Source organism: Varanus komodoensis, unplaced genomic scaffold (assembly GCF_004798865.1).
Source record: "Varanus komodoensis strain SLA01 unplaced genomic scaffold, ASM479886v1 scaffold20_1, whole genome shotgun sequence".
In the NCBI taxonomy this organism is placed as follows: domain Eukaryota; kingdom Metazoa; phylum Chordata; class Lepidosauria; order Squamata; family Varanidae; genus Varanus; species Varanus komodoensis.
The window spans coordinates 6,154,799-6,179,378 of NW_025335587.1; the positions used below are offsets into that span (position 1 = coordinate 6,154,799).

General features: G+C 41.2%; 1 protein-coding gene and 1 long non-coding RNA gene across 2 annotated transcripts in view; both read right to left on the reverse strand.

Moving 5' to 3' along the window:
• Window positions 1-24,580, reverse strand: part of PLPP3 (phospholipid phosphatase 3) — a 78,824-nt gene that overhangs the window by 18,081 nt on the left and 36,163 nt on the right. The window contains exons 2-4 of the mRNA XM_044430144.1: window positions 21,927-22,084; window positions 5,452-5,735; window positions 3,705-3,762 (exon numbers count right to left, since the gene is read on the reverse strand). Of these exons, the coding sequence (XP_044286079.1) occupies window positions 3,705-3,762; window positions 5,452-5,735; window positions 21,927-22,084 (500 nt within the window). The remainder of the gene's footprint in view (window positions 1-3,704; window positions 3,763-5,451; window positions 5,736-21,926; window positions 22,085-24,580) is intronic.
• Window positions 12,304-19,573, reverse strand: LOC123023418. Its single transcript, XR_006414734.1, has 2 exons — window positions 18,867-19,573; window positions 12,304-16,349 (listed from the first exon to the last, which is right to left on the reverse strand). It is a non-coding gene; the product is annotated as an uncharacterized LOC123023418 (long non-coding RNA).

Genomic DNA, 24,580 nt, shown 5'->3' on the forward strand with positions numbered 1-24,580 from the left:
AGAGGAGGAAAATGAGCAGCTTGTGGGAGTGATTGACATTAGTCAGCACTTCAAGCTTGGTTTGTGCGAGCCTGTGTTTTTTATTCTGACAGATAAAAGAAGCAGAGCAGGTTTTTTAAGATACCATCAGCTACGCTCATAAAACCTGTAAATTGCTTCTCTGCAGGTTCCGAATCAGCCATTGTCTGAATGCTTAAGTGCCCAGCGCTAATGGGGAGAGGCAGCAAAAAAGTAGGACAACACATTGCCTTGGAATAAAAGTCATAAGGACAGTACCCAGTTTTACAGAAATTATCAGCTTGTTCGAACATGCCACTTTTATTTTAATGAATCCCAAACAAAAAGCGAGTCATCCAAGGCAAAGGTTACCCAGATGATTATTGGAATGCTCCCACTCTGGCCACCTTCATTTCCTAGAAGTAGTTTCCAAGGCTCAAACCAGAACCATTTTTTGGGCTGAACCAAAACAGGGGGCAACACCTCACTATGACCATCTAATATGATGCATGCCCCCTCCCCTGTTGTGTTGACTTCTCTCTAGGAGGAGCTAAAAAGGGCATAAAAAAGATTGCACAGCACCTCAGTGGATTCAGTTGGCAATGCTCTCCTTGCTGATGGGTTTCCTGCCCAGCATCAGTTCAACCCGAAGCCAAAACAGCCTCTTCCCAGGACCATTTGTCCTTGTTTTCAAGCTCCAGACCAAAACAAAAGCAAAACCAACCAACCAACCAAACAACCCTCTACATACTCACAGAAAATGCTCACTTGGTTAAAACTTTTATCAGCATCCTTCCCTGGCATGAAGCTGTTGTATAACCAGTAAGATTTGGCTGTGTTTAATCAGTAAGATTTGGCTATCAATGCCAAACAAAGCTAATTCAGAGTGAGAGCAATTTTCTCACTCAACAATATGTCTCTTTACCCTTGCTAATGTTAATTATGCACATAGCAAATTCACTTTTCCTGGAAGAAAAACATGGTTTAAAAGAAAAAAAAAAGGATGCCAAAAATCAATCTATTAGTACTGTGAATACCAGCAAAGTAAAAGTGCTAAAAAGGAAGGCATTGGAGGATTTCTGGGACTGATTTAGCCCTTAATCAAAATTCCTGTTTCATGCCTAAACTGTATAGCATGCAACTTTTGGCTCAGCCTTGCAAATGCCTGTGAGTTCCCCATGAAAGGGCTTGGAATTTCGTGCAACTTCACTAAATTGGTTGGTCTTGTCAGTATAACATACTCCAACTGTAGAGCCGCTCCTTCCGCCTAAGGAAATTCGGGGACATAGAGGGGATGTGGAAACACGGGGTGAGAAAAAGTGGCACAATTTCATGGTAAATGGAAGTGATGATAGGTAAAACAAACCATTTATTCAGAAGTCCTAGAAACAAGCACCAATGCTATAGCCAAGTGCCAGACACATACTCTCCATCTATGAATTCTCAGAGAAAGGGAAAGGGGGAGGCCAAAAATGAATTTCAGCTCCTTTCATGTAGCCTGTTCCTCCCTCTAGCGCCCTGGCAATGTTATTTTAGCACTGCTGAGAGGAAATGGTGTAAATGTTTACGGAATAACTTTGAAACATTTAAAAGAAAAGTTAGAAATAAATTCATACAGACCACCATACAGACTGAAAGGTATGGTAATTAAATTAAAGAGGCTGCTTCCAGCTTAAAGGGTAAAAGGGGAGAAACGGCAGGGAGTTGTGTCTTAATTTATCTTTTCAGACAGCAAACAGAAGGAATTGTGGTGGAGAAGGCTTATTCATAGATATAAGCTCATGGTTAATGTTTTTATAAGTTCAGGTCTGGTTCCCGCCCCTCCCCCGCCTGTCCCCAATTTAATATCTAAGGTTACAGGACTTGTAGGGCCCACAGATCTTTTGAAAGTCTCTGAAGGAAAGGAGGGGGAGCTTTTTCCCTAATTACATTTACCACAAATCACTCCCTAAATCTCTCTCGCTCCTTTCAAAGAGCTTAGGTAGTTCCACCCCTAATTGACCTGTGCCAGGTTCCTTTCATAAGCTCTATCAAGCCTACTTCCAGCAGCTGCAGTCTGGAAGCACTCTGGCATGGCAAGCAGACGAAAGGAAGGGCAGAGCAATTTTATATCGACAAAGAAAAACAAGACCAGCCCCATCGGTTTGGGTGAAATTGCATGGACAAGCAAGTCCACCTGCCTCGCTTCCTGAAGTGCTCACCCAGAAAGCAGTTTTTTTAACCCAATGAGGCAGATAATTATGATTTTGACTCAGTGTATGGAAATGCCAGATAAGCAGTCTAACATTATCTCAATTTATGTTCCTTCGTGATATGAAATCCTTGCAGGTTTACATTCCTTCCACTCTTACATATTCCAGAGAAACTGAGACCTGCGCAAGCAACACAGATGCAGTCTTTTCAAGGTAGATTAAATCACCTTCCTGTGACAGCATCCAAATGCCTCCTCGGTCTTAAGGTATTTAAAAATTGTGGACCTCTTTCATAGATCAGGCACATGGAGGAATTCGGGGACATGAAAACTCATTCTTGCACTGGCATCTGTTCCAGTGGCAGAGGGTTAACATTGAATACAGTCCTAAATACTTGCCAGCTATCAGGGACTCCCAACTACAAAGAGGGAAGTTCATAATGCTGTTCATGAAATAATATTGCTGCATCTGCCACACATTGTTTCTAAAGAAACCATGTCTGAAATCAACCAATCAGAAACTTCTCACTTGCACTCTTTTTATTATTGGCTAGAGAAATGGGACTATTCATAGATTTAAATATGTTTATGGATTACTATAAAAAAAGTATGGGGGGCTGACCCAGTAGGTCTGATGTTTCTGATGATTGATGGTTTTTAGTTTTTTTGTTAGTTGGTAGAAAAATAATAATAAAACTTATTTAAAAAAGAAAAAGAAACTTTCCCACTTGCTCAGTACAGTGCAGCAGTGGTTGCTACCTTTTCTTTGCATGAAATTATCATATCAGTTTAAAGCCATTGAAAAACCAGCCATATACATATCTGATAATCACAATGTCAGGGTAGAAGGCTTACACTATCTACCATGCAATTTTCTATATTTATAGACCTAAGTAACCTTGTGTTAAGATTTTCCTGCAAAAACTGCTCATGAAAACTCACTATAATGGCTAGTTCACACTAAAAGTATTTCTTTGGGTGATTTTGTACGTGATTGGGTGTAAACTAGTGGAAATATTACAGCCATTGAAATTATTTTGGCTTAACTGCTTTAATGATTACTGATATGGCTGTTCTATCTATTGCCCTGTTTGCATAACCTTCCTGCACTGGGTCATGAACCTATGCAAACAATTGCACAAAATAACTTGGGTAGTATAAACTGGCTTTCAGATGCAAGTCCTTGACCATCCTTAAGACTGGATCCCAGAGCTCTCAGAAGTTTCAGAAACACAGAAATTTCATTTTTTATCTATATTATCTTTAGGGCAATGCTATATATGTTCCTGAAATTTTACTCCCTGAATTCCCCAGGAAACATACTGGAAGTTGTAGGACTTCTTTCCCTCTAAATATGTATATGATTGCACCTTGAAAAATATTTCTTTGTGATTATTTTAACTAGTAGTGTATTTTTATTCCTTGAATAAATATTTTGTGCTTCTCTTTCCTGCACCCTGTGAGAGAAACAGAGAGATATATACATGGCTTGTTGAAAGTAAAAAATTGTACTTACCACCAAGTAAAGCATGGTATATAGAGAAAAGGATGCATGGCCAGAGAAGAATGATTTCCTAGAAAAAGAAAGAAGCACCTTTTTGTTATTTGAATGAATAGCCAAGTGCTTTGGGGGTTTTTCTAGCAAGTTTGCATGATAACACATATAACCAGTTGTAGATTCATATATATTCTTTCTAATAAATTTTTTAAAATCCATTTCCTTTTAAAAGATTAAAATCAGGTCTGAATTAAACTGATTTTTTTTTCAAAAGGAGAGCATCTTTTTATATTAACCCTAAGGCTGGAGGAATTACTGTGGGAAGAAGGGGGGAAATCCAATTCATCCATTCCAGTAACACATACCTACATCTGGATCCACTCCTGGGTGGTACATTTCTTACTGACGGATGTCTCTTGGAGGGAAGCACAGCGTACAGAGCTTACTGCATAGATATCTAATTTTCTGAAATTACATCCCACTTTCCTAAAAAAAAATCCAACTTCAGAGCAGTATACAAAGCTTCCCATTTGCCAGTAGGAATCACTTCCAGTACAATAGGAAGCTAGTGTTTCCTACAGTCACTGGAAACAAGCCAAGTTTCTGGAGTAGAACATGACTGCAGAACTCACAAAAGGAAGTCCGGGTAACCAGTCCTGGTCTGGAATTAAGTTTTATTTGCTTCTTTCTGAGGTTGCTCTAGGCCAGTGGTTCCCAACTTGTTTCACTTGTTTACTCCTTGGCAGCCCATTTCCATAAATTGTACCCTTCATATTAGCAAACTGTTTGTAATTAATATAGCTGCTGTTATTTCAAATCTGTATGTTGTAACTGTAAATAAATGGCCCAATAGTGGGATGCAAAGGCAACAGAGTAATAAGTGAACAGTCAGAGCATATCTATTTACATTCAAAACTCGAAAGAGTTTTATGCCAATATTCAATTTTTTTTTTACCTGAATGCTCCGGTTCATACCTCTTTGGGCACATGTACCCCAGGTTGGGAGTCACTGCTCTGGGCAGTCATATAGGGCAACTCAATCAGCACAGGGGCTGTGGCTCTCATTAATCTAGTTCATCTGAAGTGCAAGACTGTGAGTAGTACTCCTGAAATTCATATATAATTTTACAGTTACTAATTAAGTGTACCAGGATTCCTTAACTTTATAGGGTGGAGTCAAATCCTTTTTAGAATTTTTAGCAAAATCTATTTACTACCAGTCTACCTTTCTTTCTCAAAAAGACTTGTTGTGTAAGGAAGTTGCTTTTATCATGTTTCATGTATCAAATAGATCTAATCTTTGTTATATCTGACAGCTTTTCATAATATTCCTTATTTTTCAGTTCTTTCTTTGGACATTTTTTTTTGGTTTGTCTCCTAGTGTTTGATTAAGGGAAAAAAACACTTATCCAGGTCTGAGAATGACATATTCAGCTTTGCAGGGTAGGGGGGTGGCAGTGGCCACGGGGACGCTATACAAACTTGCAAATACACGCTTGTGTAGAGACTAAGAACAATTATACCATTAGAATTTCAGCAGTCTGTAAAACGGGGAAGAGAGGTGCATTAAGTTTATACACCTTTGTTGCATCCCCCCTTACTTGCTTTTTTCTTCACTGTCAGTGGCATCCCAAATTATTACATTTCCCTTGCTTCTTTTCAAAACATTTAGATAGACTCTCCAAGGCTCAAGTAGGCAAATGAGGGCAGCTGTTTGAATCAAACCTCACCCCAGTGCTTCTGTTGGAAAGAAAACAATTCTCACCTGGCTTCCTGGACTTTATTTTGATCAGGATTAAGGCACTGATACTCTTCGATATAACCGTGGGAGCAGTTAATCGTTGTAACATCCGGCATGCAAACTGCAATGAAATTTGGCCTCAGGCGTCCAATTGACACTTTGGCGATATCTGTGAAGGACTGGCTGATGGCACAACCAAAGGCAAAACAGCCCACTTGCTTGTACAAAGCTGCCACGTACGGGTTCTGGATGAAGGACCGGGATGTCTCCTTCAAGTAATGGATCCGATAGAACTCTCCTATTATAATCTGCAAGAAGCAAAATAGTTTTCCAAAAAATATTTAGAAGGAAATAGGAAGCCTCTGGAGTGCATTTTTCTACAAAGTATATTGACAGGTTAATTGATCACTGGTCAAGAAAGGTAGCACATACCCCTCTCTTCTGCTCTGTGCAGACTGCTGAAACCTTTTCTGCAGCTGTGTGTTAACACGGCCGCTGAAAGAAGCACAGCAGGTACTTGGGGCTTTTATTCAGTGGCAGCTCTCCACACAACAGTACCAATGAAGGAGGGCCTCGTGTGTACAGCTCGTGTGTACAGGAGGAGATCATAACCAAGTGCTTAATTCTGAACCTAAGGTAAAGGAGATTCTGGCATTTTTCTGAATCATTTGGAACTTTGGGTATGTAAGTGTAATGTGCATATCTATCTTTAGAAGGCCTGTCACATCTAAGAAAAGCTTAGTGGAGGAGCATGTGCTGATTTTCCCTGTACCGAAGAGTCCTGTGTTTTTACCTTCCCATTCCCTGCATGCTCACTCAAGGAAGTAACTTCTGCATGAGGTAAGATTGTTGCATTTATTTCCTTATTACACACATAGCCTGCCTTTCCTCCAAGAAGGCTCACACAGCCTTCCTCCTCTGCATTTTATTCTCGCAACAACAATTTGAGCTAGGTTATGCCAAAAGTGGGTGACTTGCCCAAAGTCACCCAGTGAGCTTCGTAGCCAATGGGGACTCTAACCGAGGTCTTCCTGGTCCTACTCTAATACTGCCCACCACACCACACTGGCTGGCAGGCAGAGGCATGGAGAAAACCCTGTCAATTGCTTCCATGTTGTAAACACAGCCACAGAGTTTTGGGAGGCCCAAAAGTCATAATTGTAAATGTGTGCTTTGCAGCTACATCCTTTTATTTGTTTTTATTCTGGAATAGGACCACGGCCCCTGATGCAAACTGGGACAATCATGTGGGGGTACGGGGCTTTTTAAGACAGGCTCCTGCCCCTAACAAGTCGAAGCTTCTTAAAAATAAAATACACAGTTGTAGACACAGATTGAAAGTAAAGCTTGGTTTGGCCTGACCAAATCAGATGGACATCAGCTGAAGCAATGCAAAGGAGCAAGAGGTGCTGGCACTGCTGCATGGAGGGCAGAATACAAAGAACTGCCAGTGTTTGCTTCTTCACTGAAGGGGGAGCCCTCGAGATCTGCCTGGGGAGACAGTTACACTCACATCCTAGTTGCAGACCACCTGCAACACAATTTGCTCTGCCATACACTGGTGAGCAGCTGGAATGGTGGGACAAGCTCATGCTCAGGGTTTGTTTCTGAAGCCATCCTGCTTCACTATAGGAGACTGCAGTTAAGCTGGGGGAGGCAATGCAGGTTCCCAGTTGCACTGGTTGCTTCTTTCCCTTCCCACCCACTGTGCTTATGGGTGCATCACATTCATTTGTGTTCCTTGTCTTCTGGTTTGTTTTTCAAAGCCAGAGTTTTTGGGAAAATCTAGTATTTCACTCACAACTGCAAATATTTAGGGTCTTTATTTGAGAAAAAACCCAAGTGGTAACTCCCTCTCCACTGCATGCATCTTGGGAGGGAAGGGAAGGTGCTTATTAGTATACAGACAGACAATATGCCCCAAACCATTACCCATCCCAAAGCTATTAGGCTGCCCTATAAATATAACCCAGGATTCAATATTAAATCAAAAGACTTTGGGGCAATGTCTTGCTGTTACAAGGTCTGCAAAAAGAGAATTATCATAATGTCTTCTATTCAGTGCCTTAGCCAACAGGCATGACAGACCCAAAGGTATCATTAGGAAAACTGGTCTGGCGGCTTTCATTTGAAGATCCTATCTGTTCCATGCTGCCTAAACACAAAGGCAACAGAATAAAATATACAAGGTGTGGGAGCATTTGGCATAATTATACCACTCATTGGGCAACTGTTCCTGAAATATAGCAAGATAGGAGCTTCAGGTATAGTCAAAAATAGCAACTGATTCCACAGACACAACCATTCCTAAGTTGGCCCATTAGGCCCAAACCTGTCTCCTGTATTGCTAGCTCTAAAAATGCTACGTTTGTAATTGTTTCTGACTCAGTGGAGGAGGACACCTAGGCTGGTTCCCATGGTTTTGTAACAAGAGTTAACATAAATGAATCTTCACAGAATAAAATGATAAATATTGAGACAGTAAAATGATATCACAGGGTCTTATGACATATTGGTGAAACCACCCGAAATGCTGAACAATCTAGTGGTTTCTTTTCTAGCATTGCTCCATCTAATTCAGCCTTTCCCAATATGACACCCTCCAAATGTTTTTTACTATACAGCCATCATCCCCAGCCAGCATGTCCATGGAGTATGCTGGCCAGAGATGGTGAGAGTCTTAATCCAAAACAGCAAGAGGGTATCAGGCTGAGGAAGGTCGATTTTTTTTTTTTTTTGCAGTTCGTTGATGCACTTTGATAGGGGCTCTATGAATAATAAATAAATTCATAAGCTGTTCTCTCTATATGTAACCATGAGATGAAATTTGTACAAGAAATCTGATGTTTCACAGCTTCACTTAGAAGGAACTAGAAGAGTTGTTTTTTGTTCTAACTCTGCCTACCCCAGCATTTTCTCGCCGCCTCCACACCCTGATGTATCAACTCCTGGAATGTTCTAACCATCATTTCTAAGGGACATGCTGGCTGGGGCATGCTGGGAATTGTAGTCCAACAAATTACCAAGCTGTAAGTATTCATATTTCTTCATAGTTGGGCCCACTGAAGGGGAAATGAAGACTTTGGTGAACTGCTGGCCTTTGGAACTCATTTGCCAAATATATTATTTATTTATACAGCAATTTTCATATTCAAGTCCCGAGTTCTTATCTCCTTGCCACATTCATGGAGAATCCTGGAGGAGTGTCTGTTTCACAAATCTGTGATTGTTGCAAGGACAGTCACTTCAGGCAGGACATGGATGGAAGAGACATACATAAGAGGGTGAAAGGAATGCATATAAAGAATGCATACATATGGAATGTATGCATGTGTAGGAACTGAGCCTGCTTCTCTGAAAATACTGGGAGAATTTGGTTAGGTGGTTAGCTCAGATTCTGAATTTAATCAGAAAGAACATTAAAAAAACTGCTGGGCTGACCAAAGGTCCATCTAGCAACCAAGTGGCAAACCAGCTGCCCCCATGATCCCTCCAGCAGGATGAATGCAAGATCTCCTCCCGCCCAAGCTCCTCAGCAACTGGTGTATGCAGGCATGCCACCCCTATAAAAGAGGTAACATATAGCCAGCTGAGTCTCTTCTTCCATGAATCTGTCCAATCTGTTTTTGAAGCTATCCAGACTGGTGGTCACCACTAGTCCCTATGGTAATGAACCCCATAGGTCAGCAATAGGCAGGGTTGGAATTCTTGGCTGAAATACCAAGGCTAGCATGTCCAGCAACTGGTGAGAGCTGGGCCACCTCTGTTTTGAGCAAAGACACTGTGGAACAGGAGCTGGTAGATGCAACATGATTGGTCCCATAGCCTCTGGCATCTGGTCAAAGAAGCAGATCAGCTGGGTCGCGCCTGATAGTCCCAATCTCTGTCCACAAGCTGGGAGAAACTCCATCAGGGTGAAGTTAGCTCTACTTGGCAGGGAAGGGAGGGTGGGAATTCAGTTTGGAACACACTTCTTGGGATGAGTGGTAATCTCTTTAATTAGCTGGTTTTCAAACTTGATTGATGCCTTTTGTATCACAAAGCCAGCCTAGCTGGCCTATTTTAACATGACTGTAGTTGGAAGCACCTTGTCTAGGAAAGAGAAAGGGACTGATGAGATGGTTGCCAACAGCATGAGCTGCACATTTGAGTGCACAAGGAAGAAGCTACATTGGTATACTGTTTTCTAGGTTGTAGAACATGGGAAGACCTATAAAACATGCCACTTCATATTTTGCATTTTAGCTGAAATTCTAAAATATTTTCAGCGAATAACTAAAAATCTAACATTTGATTGCAATAAACAGAAGTGCCCTGGGCCAGAAGCCAGGTTCTGCTACATCTTCTTGTTAAGTGTACAGTCATATAGTAAGTAAACTGCTTTTTATTATAATTTCATAAATGTTGAGAAACAGGGGACTAATCCAGACTTGTACATACTTTTCTGTTGCGGCCCTACTTTTGCAACAGACCTGTTCTCAGTAGCATGACCTAGCCACCCCTGAACCATACTGTTTTAAGTATTTCCTGTGCCACATCTAGAAGGAGCATTCTAGACTTGACGGTAATACTATCAATCATCATTACGAACTTAGTTGCTTGGCTTTCGTAACATCTTACATCTTAAAAGGCAATTTAATGAAAACCAGGCTGTGAAATCAATTCCAAATGTCACACATCTCTGAAAGAAGCAGAACGCTTAAATTGTTTTTTGTCACGTTACCCAAGTTAATTTTTTGAGCTCCAGTTTTACAATGTTAGGATTTAATTAATTAGTTCACTGTTTCTATACCTCAGTAATAAAATGGGTAATTTTTCTATGTTTCTTTCCCCCACTACTACAACCTTTCTGTTCCACCTAACACTAAAGGCAGAAAAATGCCTTCGTAAAAATAGACTGCTAAAACACCCGTAACATTATTCTCGGCAAGGGAGCCTGCCAAATACATGAAAATATATATTCTCCCTGACTTATGTGTCTCCCCTCTCATTGTACCAATATGGTTAAAATGAAACTGAAGCAGTATTAGAACTTTTTGACTACCCAATGAAGCAAAACAAAACCATAATTTTCAAGAATTACACATCAGCCAAGCTTCTATTGGAAGCTACACACATGCGAACCTTTAGATGCTTCTGGGAACTTTTTGTTTTTTTTCCAAAATTGCTACCCAACCCATACATATGCATATATACAGCCAAGATACATTTTATTTACACACACACACACACATACAGTTATCTTCCCTCGGGCGTTCAACGTATTCTCGGTATCAGCATGAAGAAAAAGGAATAATAAATTGAAATAATTTTTATTTTTCAATATAATCCCCCATAACTTCAATACACTTATTACATCTAGAAATTAACTTTTCAATTCCCTGTAAAAAATACCCTTCCTCCTTGTCTAAAAAATGTGTGTTAATTGTCACCTGGAGCTCTTCATCGCTTTCCACGAAGATCTTTTTTTAAATTCGGGAATAGGTAGTAGTCACTGGGGGCCAGGTCCGGGCGATAGGGTGGGTGGTTTATTTCTTCGAAACCACAGTCTTGCACAGCAGCCTTCGAAACACGCACCATGTGAACAGACGCGTTGTCGTGAAGAAGCAACACACCTGCAGTCAGTTTTCCCCACCTTTTTTCTTTAATTGCTTCTCTTAAATTACGCAGAGGGGTTGCGTAAGATGCTGCGTTTATGGTTTCACCTTTTTTCGTGTACCCGATCAATAAAATTCCAGTCAGTCAGTCAGTCAGTCAGTCAGTCAGTCAGTCAGTCAGTCAGTCAGTCATATATTTAGAGTATTTGTATGCCGTCCCATCGCATAGCCTTGGGACGGCTTACATAAAATAAAACATAATAATTGAGTCTCAAAACACTGAGGTCATGATTTTTCCGGCCGATGGAGTGACTTTGAATTTCTGCAGAGGGTCAGCACTTTTTTTATGCCACTGCATGGACTCCTGCTTACTTTCAGGGTCATAGTGATGAACCCAAGTTTCATCTACAGTAACAATCCGGTCGAAAATACTCGATGGATCTTCACCACAGAGCTCTAAAAACTCCCTACAGCACTCGACTCACACTTGTTTCTGAGGCGCCATGAGCATTCACGGCACCCATCTTGCACAGACCTTTGAAAGCTTAAGATGGTCATGAAAAATAGTAAATATGGTACCAATGGATAGGTTTGTCATCTCTGCTAACATGTTGATTTTTATTTGGGCATCTTCCAATACAAGTTTCTCAATTTTTTTCACATTTTCTTTTGTAGCGGCAGTAACTGGCCTGCCCGAGTGAGGGTCATCTTCAATGCTTTCTCTGCCCCTTTTAAAATTCACTTGACCACTTTTGAACAGTAGATAATGAAGGTGCAGAGTCCTGGTAAACAGTCACCATCTCTTTGTGAATGATTTTTTGACTTTTTCCTTGTTTTGTAAGGAACTTAATCACGGCGCAGTGCTTGATTTTCTTCATTGTGTCAGTCATCATGGTCATCTTTCACTGAGGATTACTAGGAAACTAATGATCACACTTATTTGAAGTTTTGCATGTATACCCTCAGAGCCAAGGTTCCATTTGGATGCCAGGAAGCACTTCCTGACAGTCAGGACCCCGAGGGTGTGGAATGAGCTTCCCCGGGAGGTGGTTGAGGCCCCATCGGTGCGGGTGTTCAAGGATAGGCTGGACATCCACATGGTGGGCATGTCGTGAGCGGAGCCGGCTGGTGCCGGAGGTCAGACTAGATGGCCCGGGAGGCCCCTTCTGACTCGCTCTGTTTTCTATGTTTCTATAGTGTCATTAGCTAATGAAATAATTAAATTACCCACATCAATAGCAAATCAACCCGATACCAAGAATACATTGAACAACCAGTGTTGTTTATATAAAATTATTGTTTATACTTTCTTAGTTGTCCTCCCTTGGATAACAGGGCAGCAGACCATACTCAATGTAGAATACAATAAAAACAATGTAGTGCAATACAACATCTTTCAAACATAAATAAGAGGCAACAAGGCCATAGAACTACAAATCAGAAAAGGTGCAATTAAACTAGTTTTAAATGCTTGTACAAACATTTACTTTCATTTTTATTTATTATATTTGTATGCCGACCCATAGCCCATAGGGCTCTCTGAGTGGCTTAAAACAGAACAAACAAAAAAAGAGAAAAAAAGGACATAAGTACAAAACATAACCAATTTGCTCTGATGCCAAAAAGACTGTAGTAGCATCAGCACCAGTTTAACTTCCCTACAAATATTGTTCTGGCATCAGGGTGCCACCACAGAAAAGGACCTTTATTTGGTACATCCAAAAATGCTTTACGAATTGGTACTCAGAAGAGTCACATGTGGAGATCTTAATGCATGGGCAGGATACAAATTTGCTTAGCAGACTCAGAAAGAGGAACTTTTTACAGGTGACCTGTGCCCACAGAGATGTTCAAGAAAACATACAGATGTTTTGGAAAAGGAGATTCTGTTTTAGGATATGTCTTGCTTCTTATCTGAAGTAGTGGTTGCTTCTGCCACCTCCTTATCCTCCTAAAAGACTATAAGTCCCTAAATTATATGCAGCCAAACACTTCTCAGAATGTGTGAGAAGTGCTGGATATTTTGTTAGAACTCCACAGGGAAAAGCAGAAGGTATTCTAGACAGAGGGTATTAATGACCACAGTGAGCACTTCCACAGATACAATTCATGTTTTTTTCCTTCTGAAAATCTAGTTTTCAGGACAGAAGATGCAAGTAGTTAAAGGGTGGAAACTGGATGATGCAAAGGTGGGGAAATGAAATTCTGAGTATCTTTGGCTATTTTATATATAAAACCTAGAACATGTGTGAGTTTGCTAACAAAAAGAAAAGTTGGAGGAAAAGCTGTATGTGCCATATCCACTGAAAAGGTGCCACATTTTTCCAAATGGAAACTAATATCAAGGTCCCATGGGCTTCCCAAAGGCTGTCTAGGTGTAGAAGCCACTCTGCTCCAGTACCAGATGCAAGCACTGGCGGAATGCTGTCCATTTGATGGGTTATCTGGTTTCTGGGCTATCTTTAAATGCAGGGGAGCCAGGAGTAGGTTTGTATGCAGGATTAATAGAAATATTTGAATCTCAGTATCTTCTTAGGGCAGAATACAGTTAATTTTCCACCTGTTTACCCAGAGACAGGGCCTCCCTTTAACAGATGTTGCACTAGTCTTTCAAATGTACTGCTCATTTAATGGAGGATGAATCTCTTACAACCCCCCATGGCTAGTGTGGCCACTTGGGAAGATATATGCATGCATGCAAAAGTGGCCTGTAGAAGAATTACATTTAAAAATATAACTAAGCACCAAGGAAATGTATAACCATCAGTATTTTGAAAGAATTTGTCTGCTTTCTTGCTGTCCTGGGAAATGGATCTATGACATAAAACAACCTTTCCCAATCTAGCTGCTTCCAGATTTCTTGGACTACAAAAGTCATGCTGGCTGGATATGGTTCTCTGTGTGTATGTGTGTGCTGTAGTCCAGTGTGTAAATTGTCAGTGCAAAAAATAGGTATCTGTATTTTGCAGAGATTGAGACTTTTGCCCAATGCAAAGTGAGCTGCTTGGTGGGACAGGGTGATAATAAACTGAATTAAGGAACAAGAATAATAAGAATAAACACAACACTGGTCTGTCCTTAGTATTCATAAATATATTCTGTCTCTGGAAACTGAAGGTGCCTGCTCTGAGAAAGACATTGAATATTCTGATCAGGGCCAACTAAGTCTAGGGATTAATATTTTCTTTCACTGCTGGTGGCCTTAGTAATTGTACAGATGTAACAGGCTGTAAATTGGAGACCTGAGCACACACCAGCATACCAATATGTTGTAGTGACCTGTCCCTGCTTCAGCTGAAGTCATGGCCTAACCTTCAATGAGAAGCTGAACTAGAATAAACTTGTTCTTTTGGCAAAGCTGTCCCCACTTTTTAAATAAAAAATAAAAAGAAAGCAAGCCCAAGGAACTAATTCAGCACAGATGTGCAAAAGCTGAAACTTCATCCTGAATAAACAAGACTTAAAGATACTAAGCTCCTCTTCTAACTTGGGTCTCCAGCAAGTATTGTGGATGTGGTGTGAACTGCTGGAAATGCTTAAAGGGGAGCAAAGCTGGAACGAAACAAAAGTGCAAAACAGCCAGTGTGGCTAATCTGTTGGACTAGGGACCTGATGTGGCCACAAAGTTCACTGGGTGCCTTTGGGACAGAAACTGCCTCTCAGGCTAACCTACCTTAAGGTTTTTGTTGTTGCGAAGATAAGACTGAGAGGAGGAGAATTATGTAAGCTGCCTTGACTTCCTTGAAAGGAAAAAAAGTAAACAAAATAACAAAGAGAGTCTGTGATGTAGCACTTAGAGTGCCAGACTGGGTGATGGGAAAACTGGGTTCTAGTCCCACATGGCCATGAAACTTACTGGGTAACTTTGGGTCAGTAATTCACTCTCACCTAACATACCCAGCAGGGTTGTTGTGAAAGTAAAATGGAGAAGCGATGGAGGAAAACCATAGCTTCCTTGCAGGAAAAAGATGGGGGGATACACTAAATAAATAAATAGGCACTGATTTTGCTTATTCTCAATTCATCCATTCAGTTGTTATTTTAAGATAATATGTTATGCCAGTTCTTGAAGCTGAGAATACATAAAACATTAACACCTAAAACAGAACCCCAAAAGTGATCTAAGGTCCAGATGACTAGTTCAAGCCCATGCTGACTTCACATGTGCTTCTTTTCCAATGTGCAAAGATCCTGGTGCAATATAGCTCTCTGGAGGGCAGAAAGCACTCAGTACATTTCTAACTCTATTTTCAGGCAATGCAGAACAATCCTACGCATGGAGCAGCATGTGCTCTCTGTCTCTGTTGCAGACCGCATCTGCAGTAGTGCAGCAGCAGAAAAACTGTCAGGCGTTTGCCAACGAATTCTGGCAGCAGACTGCCACACAGGCTTTAAAAGGGTAACTTTAGCTTTAGAACATACTATGCTGGTCCTTTTTAAGCCCTCGTAGCAGCTTGCAGCCAAATTTCACAGTAAATGACGGACTGGTTTTCGCCACTGTTGCATCCCTGAATTGCAGCCGAGTGGCAGAAGTACTGCTTGTGGTGGGGGGACGTGGAAGTTACGCCAGAGCCCCCTGAAGTTGCCTGCTTTCACAGGCTGTCTAAAGCAAAAATAGCCATGCTGAACATCCAAAAAACCCAAATCCAGCGCCCATTATTACTTGTGTTACACCAACATAAGGTCACCAAATAGTGGGCCCACATTTGAGTCCTCTAGAACTCTCAAGGACAAGGTGAAGGCAGGGAGTGTATTTCCATATAAGCGTATAAATGGGATTGGCAGCCTTAACTGTCCAAACACAACCAGCTTCTATAAATGAGCAAAGATTACACTAATGGCAAACCTGACTTGTGAAGTTCATTCTCAATAATGAAAGCAAAAATTCTATATACCAAAGGCAAGAGAGGAGGCTTGCATTTCCCCAGGCTATCTAGGTTCCAGAAACAATTGGTAAATATCCTCCCTTATAAGCAAACAAAATGATGGTTCATTACGAAGGGTTGGGGGATGGGGACTGCCATTTCAAAATGTGACCTTCAGCTTGTAGCACTGAACACTTCGTTATGAAACATGATCAAACATGGAAGATACGGAAAAAGAAATAGCATAATTTCTCCTTTGCCTGTAGTTCCCTTCTTGTTTCATCCTTAGTTTTATAGTGACAAGAAATCCCAGCAGTTTAGAAAAGATGGGCTTGCAGGCTTACAGCCTAAATCAGGAGCTCAAGTCGAGGATCAAGGAAAAGAAGTTGTGGTGTCATGCCTCCACATACAGATTCTTCCATTCTTGTCTGACAGAACGGTATAGGCGCAAGTGGTCCACCTATATGATGGATTTGAAAAAATAATCTCCACTTTAATTTCTCAAGGGAAAAAGTATTTGTCAACCAATCTTAATAAACTATCGAATTCAGTTAATGTAAGTCAAACAGAAAGAGATGAAAAATCATGGGCATGGGTCTTAAATGCTATCATTAGTATAGAACAATGGCTCCTTTATGCAATAGAGCACCTTTGATGTCAATTTTTTAGAGGATGAGTGAAAATGTTTAAAATATTAGACTTGGCTGGCATGTCATACTACTGAAATGGTATCAACAATTTCTATCAACCATGCCTCCAGAGCTCATTGCTGGCGGTGCGGTAACTCTAAAGGAACTCATTAACCTCTGTGGTGAGACTGCTTCCCTGCCCATACAGAGGTTTGGGAACTCATATTCAACTGTGCTAGTGATGTGGCTCAGCAATGCGTAATGCCCTCTGCAACTGCTGGACTCCACTGTACCTTGGAGCAAATACAAAAAACCGTTAGCCTATATTTGGACCGAGACACAACTAGAAATAGTGGCAAAGTAGAGGACTATCTATTATCAGACTTCCATCTCTATTGGGCCCTTGGGACACACTCTCTCTCATACACACATGCAACTACTCAAGCTCCAGTGTGTTCAAGCAACATTTTACGTAGTTGAAAATGCAGTTTTATGTGATTTGTTAGCCATTTATTGAATGAGCAAATATGAATACAGGCACCAGCTTCCCATGGTCAACTCTGGAGAAACCATCAGGGCATGAAATGGCTTGGAATAACAGGAAAATATGTTCTCCCCATCAGATATTCAATATCAGATCATTTAAAGATTGGACAACCACATGTTGGGGATTATTTGAGCAGAGCTGGTTGGAGCTGGGGGTCAGACCAGATGACCCGGGAGACCCATTCTGACTCACTTTTTTGTATGTTTCTAATATAGGACCAATAATTAAATGAAATATGTTAAGATGAATGATGGCTGATGTATTGATTATTTAATATTTATTTGTTTAATAGTTGAAAAACCATTTTCCCGCCGTTAAAAAAACACATGGAAAGTGCTATTTAGAAGCAGAAGTAAAACTGGAAGGTCACAACATCATCTATAAAACCCATAAAAAATCATTCCTAGGGAATGAAGAATTTTCTACAAAAATTCTTTGTGTAGAAAAGCTCGTGCAAAGAGAAGGACCATCAGTTACTAATATTGCCAGTTTGCCAGGAAGGGGACGTTTTCATAGCTTCAGCCATGAGTTGTGGATAAAATGAGGCACTAAAGGGTCAGAAATAAAGGCAGGGTAAGATATATTTTGGGAATATTTAGGGGAGGTCTGGAAAGCACAGTCCCTAATGCAATCAGTGTCTCAAGGGCCTTGTGTATTCACGTCCTTCCATGTACTGGAGGAGGCAAAGGTCACAGCCTCCACTGTTTACTTAATGAGAACTTTGTGGTCCCTGCAAGCCCCATAAAACACGACCTAGACCTTTAACTCTAGATGAGAGCCTGAGCTGATGATACCATTTTAAATAAAGGGTTAGCAGTGTGAAAATGATGCCTGACTTATTGTCCCCCAATGGCTCCACATCAGCCACATCGTATGGAAAGGGAAGAAGCTGCACACTATGAATTTGGGAGAATTTCATATTATGCAGCAATAATCCTACACAATTGATTATGAATCTTGTGGGGAAAACGCTATATGGTGTGTGGGGGAAGATGTATTTGTTTGGAGTTAAAATCTCCCCTTTTCTTTGGATGGCCTATTATAAAAGATTTCTACATCAAAAGCCTCCAACAGTGGGTGCTATGAAAAGAGAAAGGTGATGTGTGGCCCAGGCTTGTCTGCCTGTCTAGTCATACGCAAAATGATTTTAAAAACAGGTGGCAGACAGTTTATTTCAGATTAGAGCAGTCAGAGCTTCCATGGATCTCCTGGCTATTGTTCATGGTTATACCAAGGAGCCTGCTACTAGTAGGAAAAAGCAAATTATTTTTACTTTATTGCGGGAATTTGACTGAACAGAAATAGTAATCTAAAGAATTATCCTGCGCCATTGGCCATGCTGACTGGGCAATGAAAGGAGCAGTAGTCCAGTACCTTTGGCGGGTGCTGTGTTATATACAGCTGATATAAGATTGTGTCAGGTATTGGACAAAACATGAGTTAGAGATGAACGTTATGGTACATTCTGTTTATCTCTTTGCAAGCTGTATCTTTTATATTTGAGTTTATTGACATAATAAATGACATGACTATTCCACACATTTTGCCTCAATAGATAAATCAATGAAAATCTGCTTCTGCACTTGCCTGTTAAGAGACATAATTAATAACAGCTTCCACTGTATTTTGCATTTTCCAGACCAGGTTACTTTTGTTGTCAAAAGACATCCAGCAAGCACAAAAGCAGCTATTTAAAGCAGAGCTGTGGGGATTTTCTCACTTTTTCCCAGTTGCCAGTTAGCTGCCATTTGCATTAGAAAGCTGATGAACAATATAGTCAGATTATTAAGTTTCCACTCACATTTGAAGCTTTAATATGGAACACTGGCTTGTCCCAATCAGAAGCAGATTCTGCAACTGGTGGTGTGGTAGGCAGTATTGCCAAAATCAAAAGCTGTGGCTCCGCTGGTGCCCTCCCCCACCACTTTCATTAATGGCTTTTAAATAATAGGAAAGTTTTCCTGGAGGAGAAAATTCCTTCTTGTTTATAAGCGTGTTCATTGCTGTATGAATGCAAAACAACTGATTGTTAGTTGGTAGTCCACTTATTAAAAACATACTCTATTTCTTTCTTCACTTACAAAGAGCATTGTTCTTACATTTCAAAGAAAAGGATGCACTAATAGATACGTATGGAACAAACAAAACTATCCGGAAAGGGGAAAACCACCCACCTGTTACACAGACCCAACATGATTACCAAGTTGAGGAGACATGATAAGCCGCATTCAGGGGTTGACTATGGGAAGAATATGTGTTGATGCTAAACCATAGGTTGCTATGGGTTTTCATGTTGATGGAGCCCAGCTGTACTAACAAGCCAAAACTTAACCATGAACAGTGAAAAGAAACCATAGTTTGTTGGGTTTAGAAACTCGGTTGTTCACCACAGTTCATCTCAGTTGGGTTCAGACAACATGATGACCCATGTTTCATCAACATCCCTCAGTTCAACAATAAGCCACACTCAACCCTTAAGTGACATCACACCCAGTCAATGGCTGACCAACCCAATCACAGAAAGCTCAGTCACATAAACATGGGTTTCACTATAGATTGCTCTCTGCCTTCATTCTTAGGTGGCTAAGGATGAAGGCAGAGAACGCCCCCATCGCAACAAAGCCTCGGGGCAGCTCACAACAAGAACAAAATATAACAAATTATACAATAAAAATATTTAAACCCGGTGCATCTCGGCTTAAGATTTAAAATCCTATAAATAACCAATAAATTAACAATTAAAATAAGTTTTAAATAAAAAGGTCTTAGCCTGGTGCCGAAAAACAAATAATGACGTCACCAGGCGGACATCTCTGGGGAGCGCATTCCAAGCGCAACTTGGATCGTAATGAAAGTAATAATTCTTTTAGAATCATCTGTGTAAATATCCAATTGCCCTAAAATGGTGATACCCTTACAAATGCCATGTGGGTCCACAGTTTGTCTTTTCATGTAGTATAAACTTCTGTTACAATTAGATTTACAATTCATCTGTCATAGTGTGCCATCAACACCATGCCTTATATAACATGCAGTGCCAAGCCATAACTTGGTGCTATGAAAATAAAGCCTCATGCTCAAGTCTACCCTTTTCCCCTCATGAGCTCAGCGATTAACTACTTTCCTCCTGTTTTTGCAAACCGTCATTTCCTGACACAGCCAAACCGTACTTCCCACTTGCTCTGCAAGCTAAGATTACAAACTATGGTTCATTCCTATTCAGCAGGGCAAGAGCAAATCGTAGCTTGCCCGATTAGACATAACAACAAGCAACAGTTTGCAAAGAACAAGAGGCTAACTAAAAAGTAACACAAACTCTTCTAGGTTTGTTCTCATAGCACCAAAGCATAGTTTGATATCACTTCTGAACTGAGGCCTTAGGTTGTTAGAAATATGGCCTGCAATGCAACGACATAGGCAGATTTCATGGATATGTCTGGACAGTAACTATCCATTTAATACAATAAAAATACAGAGTTATCTCCCTCAGAGAAACAGAATCCTATTCAGTGATGAGGAAATTTTAGTAGAAATCCACCAAAAAAGTATATGTCAGCAGAATTATCTATCTTAGTGCAAAGCATGTTGGGAAAATAAACCATTGCTCTTTCCTTTTATTCTTCCAGGTTTCAAATTTCACTTCAAAATAGTATGTCTGCTTACTATATATCAGAACTGAATACAGTCTGCAAAAAATTTCCAGACAGCAGCTGACTACAAGGCAAAGCATACTTCATAACCCAACATGAAGTATGGGATATGTAAATACCACAAAAATTATCAGTGCATGGGCAATGTTCTCCAAATCCTTTAAGACTAGCAAATTCTATTTGGCCCAAGAAGGGCACAATTGCTGAAAAGGCTGAAAAAGAGCTAAAATTGCTCTTTTGTTGTGTAGGGCAGCTTATGGGGTCTGGCTTGCTTGTACAGCTCTTGCTTGTACACCTTGACTTCTACAGCTCTGAGTTTTCTTACTCACACACTTCTGCATCAGATATTTAGTACTTGCATGTGCTAGATTCCTGGCTAATCATCTAGTCTCATCTTCAGTGCTTGGATAGTGCTATCTACACTTCTTTAATCTATCAATATAAAGAATGGCTTCAGAGATAGTTGTATCTTCTACCTGAAGTTATGATATCAAAGGCAGTTAGTCCACAAGCCCTTTTCTTTAAGACAGGCATGCAGAACCTCAGGCCAACAGGCCGTAATTGTCTCTCCTTGGATTTCCATCTGGTATTTCAGGCTTCTCCAGAATGACAAGCTCCTTGCTGTGGCCTCATCCCATTTCCCCAACCACTGATTGTCTGGTGGCTTCCTAGCTTTTGTGTAGTCTTTTCCCCATTCTGTAGGCTGCATTGCCTCGCCAAAGGGTTAGTAGCTGGCAGTAAGAACTGATGCTCTTGTTGTCTTGGCTCTGCCCTTTTGCTTTTCACCTCATGCAAGATTAGAATGTGGCCCTGAGAGCATTTCCAAACTGGAATTTGATCCTTGCCCTGAAAGAAGTGAAGCACACCAGCTTTAAAGGGCTGTTCAACACAGAATCCTCATTGGGATGCATACTTATGGCATGATAAAAAAACAGCAGTTCCCCACTCAAAGGCACTAGGAATTATTTTATAACAAGCTGTTTGAGAGTTTCATTCTAGATGAATGACTATCCAGTTTGGGTTAATTTCACAAAGGACATAAGTTTCAATTCCTAGCACTGATTACCCAATATATCCTAAATCTATTAACGAGCTGTAACTAAAAAACAGCCTGGTTATTCAGTGCCAAATGTCAGTTTAAAGTACTGAGTTCCATTGCTACCTGATTAAGAGATGCATATAAGAAACCGCAACTGAATTATGCTACTTACAGCAAGGATAGCAATAAGAATTCCTGCAGCACAAAGAACAGCATCGTTGATGGTCTCTCCACTTTTCAGAGGATACCGGATGCTTTCATCATTACAGTAAAATCCCCGTTTATAGGGTGCGATTGTGCTTGTTTCAATGATCAGAAATGGAAGGCCAGCTAGTAGTTAAGGGGGGAAAAAGCACAAAAGAAAAGAGTGGTTAGAAACACAGATACACATTGAACAACTTGGATACAACCAAGGATAATTCTTGTTGACTACCAAGCAGAACCCAATAAAGATTTGCAATTCAACTTGTCCAAAACAGTGAAGAAATAGACAGGTTCATTTTTTTCTCCTAGCAAAAATACAGAATGACTTTTCAGTCAATGTCATTAGATAGAAATGCAAATTTAGGTCTTTAGAACAACAGCAAACACCCACAACCAAACTTGGGATATAGATAATATCTATGACACCTATATATATGTAGATGGTTTCAATTTCTCAGCCTACTGAAGTGGTTTCTATATCCTCAAAGAATGCAAAGGTAACGATAACCGTTTGTTTGTTTGTTTGTTTGGGTATTTTTACCCCATCCAATACCCTGCGCATTTCTGGATGGCTTACAGCTCAAATCCAACAAATACATATATACCCAAATAATACAAATAATCTACAAACTGAGCATAAAACATAGTTAAAATATTAAACATTAAAAGTACGGAAGAATAAAAAGGTCTTGACCAGGCACTGAAAAGCATGTAATGTTGGCGCCAGGCGGACCTCTAGAAGGTCCTCCTCCAAGTAAGTTCTCACAAGGAACTGATCTGAGCATGACAAAGGAGTTAAACACAAATTCCTCCCTTCCAGATCACTATCTTCCTGCCCCGTTGAGAAAACCAGGTCCAGAGTGTGACTTCTTTCAGGGGCTGGGCCAGTGACATGTTGAGACAGCCCCATGGCTGTCATGGAAGCCATGAAGTCCTGAGTCATCCCGGTCAGAACAGCCTCGGCGTGGAGATTGAAGTCCCCCAGAACCAATATCTTGGGGGTCCTCAACACCAGGTCTGAGAAGATCTCCATTAGCTCAGGTAGGGAGCCTGATGGGCAGAAGGGTGCATGGTACCCCAGCAGGATCCCTAATCTGTCTCGATCACCCAACACCAGGTACAAACACTCTAGGCCTGGTCTCGAGGTGACCGGATGCCCCATGAGGGAAACTGAGGTTTGATGAACCAGAGTGACCCCCCTCCCCTCTCCACAAGGCATGGCTGGTGTTGGATCAGGTACCCAGGTGGGCACAGCTGAGTAAGGGAGACATCTCCCCCCTTCTCCCACCCAGGTCTTCGTAATGCATGCCAGGTCAACCCACTCATCCATGATTAATTCATGGATGAGTGATATTTTATTATGGACCGACCTGGTGTTCACCAACAGCACCGTCAGGCCAGAGGGGCGGTTGATAAAACTACCAGGAACCCTCTGGCTGGGAGAATAACCAGAAGAGGGGACAGATACGAGACATCCGTCCCTCCTTCTTCTTAGCTGACTTGTTAGACCCCCACTACCATATCTTCCCCTGCCCATTACCACCCCAATGGTGGCACCCTTGCACTCCCCAGGCATACCAATAACAAAATTAAATTTAAAACCTAGCAATAAAATACAGCTCAGTTGTGGTATACAATAAGATTAAAATAAGTTAACAGTAAAAATCCCCAAACCCCCCACAAATAAAAGAACAAAGTCCCTGGCCCAGCCCAGCCCCACATGGCCCCAAACGGCTCAGCACCCTTAGGCCGCTGCCCTTCAGCCGCCGGTCCTTGGCCACGGCCAGCAAGATATAGGCCGTGGCCCCTCCCCACAGCCTAAGCCCTGCTCCCCGGCACACCTGCCACTTATGCCAGGAGGCAGTCGGAGGAGCGAGGGCAGGCCCACGGGGAGCTCGCTGGCAGCAGCGAAGGGGAAGGAGGAGGAGGGGGAGGAAAATGGTGGCACGGCAGCAGCAGAAGCAGCGTTGCCCCAGCCTTCACAGCGTCCCTGGCCTTGCAGCAGTCCCTTCCACAGCGCCGGCGGGATCCGCAGCCATCATGCTTCATTCATTGAGGAATGAAGCCATCATGCTTCAGAAATGTCCTCTTAGTAAAAGGCAGGTGTCCAGAGATCTTGGCTAGACTTGGTAGCTTGCCAAAATTTTTGGAAGGAGTGGAGTCATCTCTCTCATGTCATATGGGCCTCCAAACATAGGTGGAAGCAGCTGACTTTGCTACTTGATAGGCTTGGTGCAGAATAAATACCCACTTCATTTTTGATATAAATGTTTATTCCTTGAATTAATTAAGTAACTTCACATTTCTGGAATTAATTGTGCAACCATATTACAATATATGTATGTCAATAAGGCAGTTCTGAACATTGTGCTCAGTTTGCAACTTCCTCAGGCTTGGGTGTATAATTGACAGATAAATATGAGCCTTTTGCTTTGCATGTATTTATTGCATTATCATCCTACCCTTACTTCAAGAAGCAGCATACATGGCTCTCCCCTTCACTAATATCCTTATTACAACCCTGTGAGGTAGGCTGGACTGAGATGCAGTGAGTGGCTGAGCAATGATTTAAACCTAGGTTCCAATCTATCACTGGTGTCTTGCATCTGGCAAACATAATTT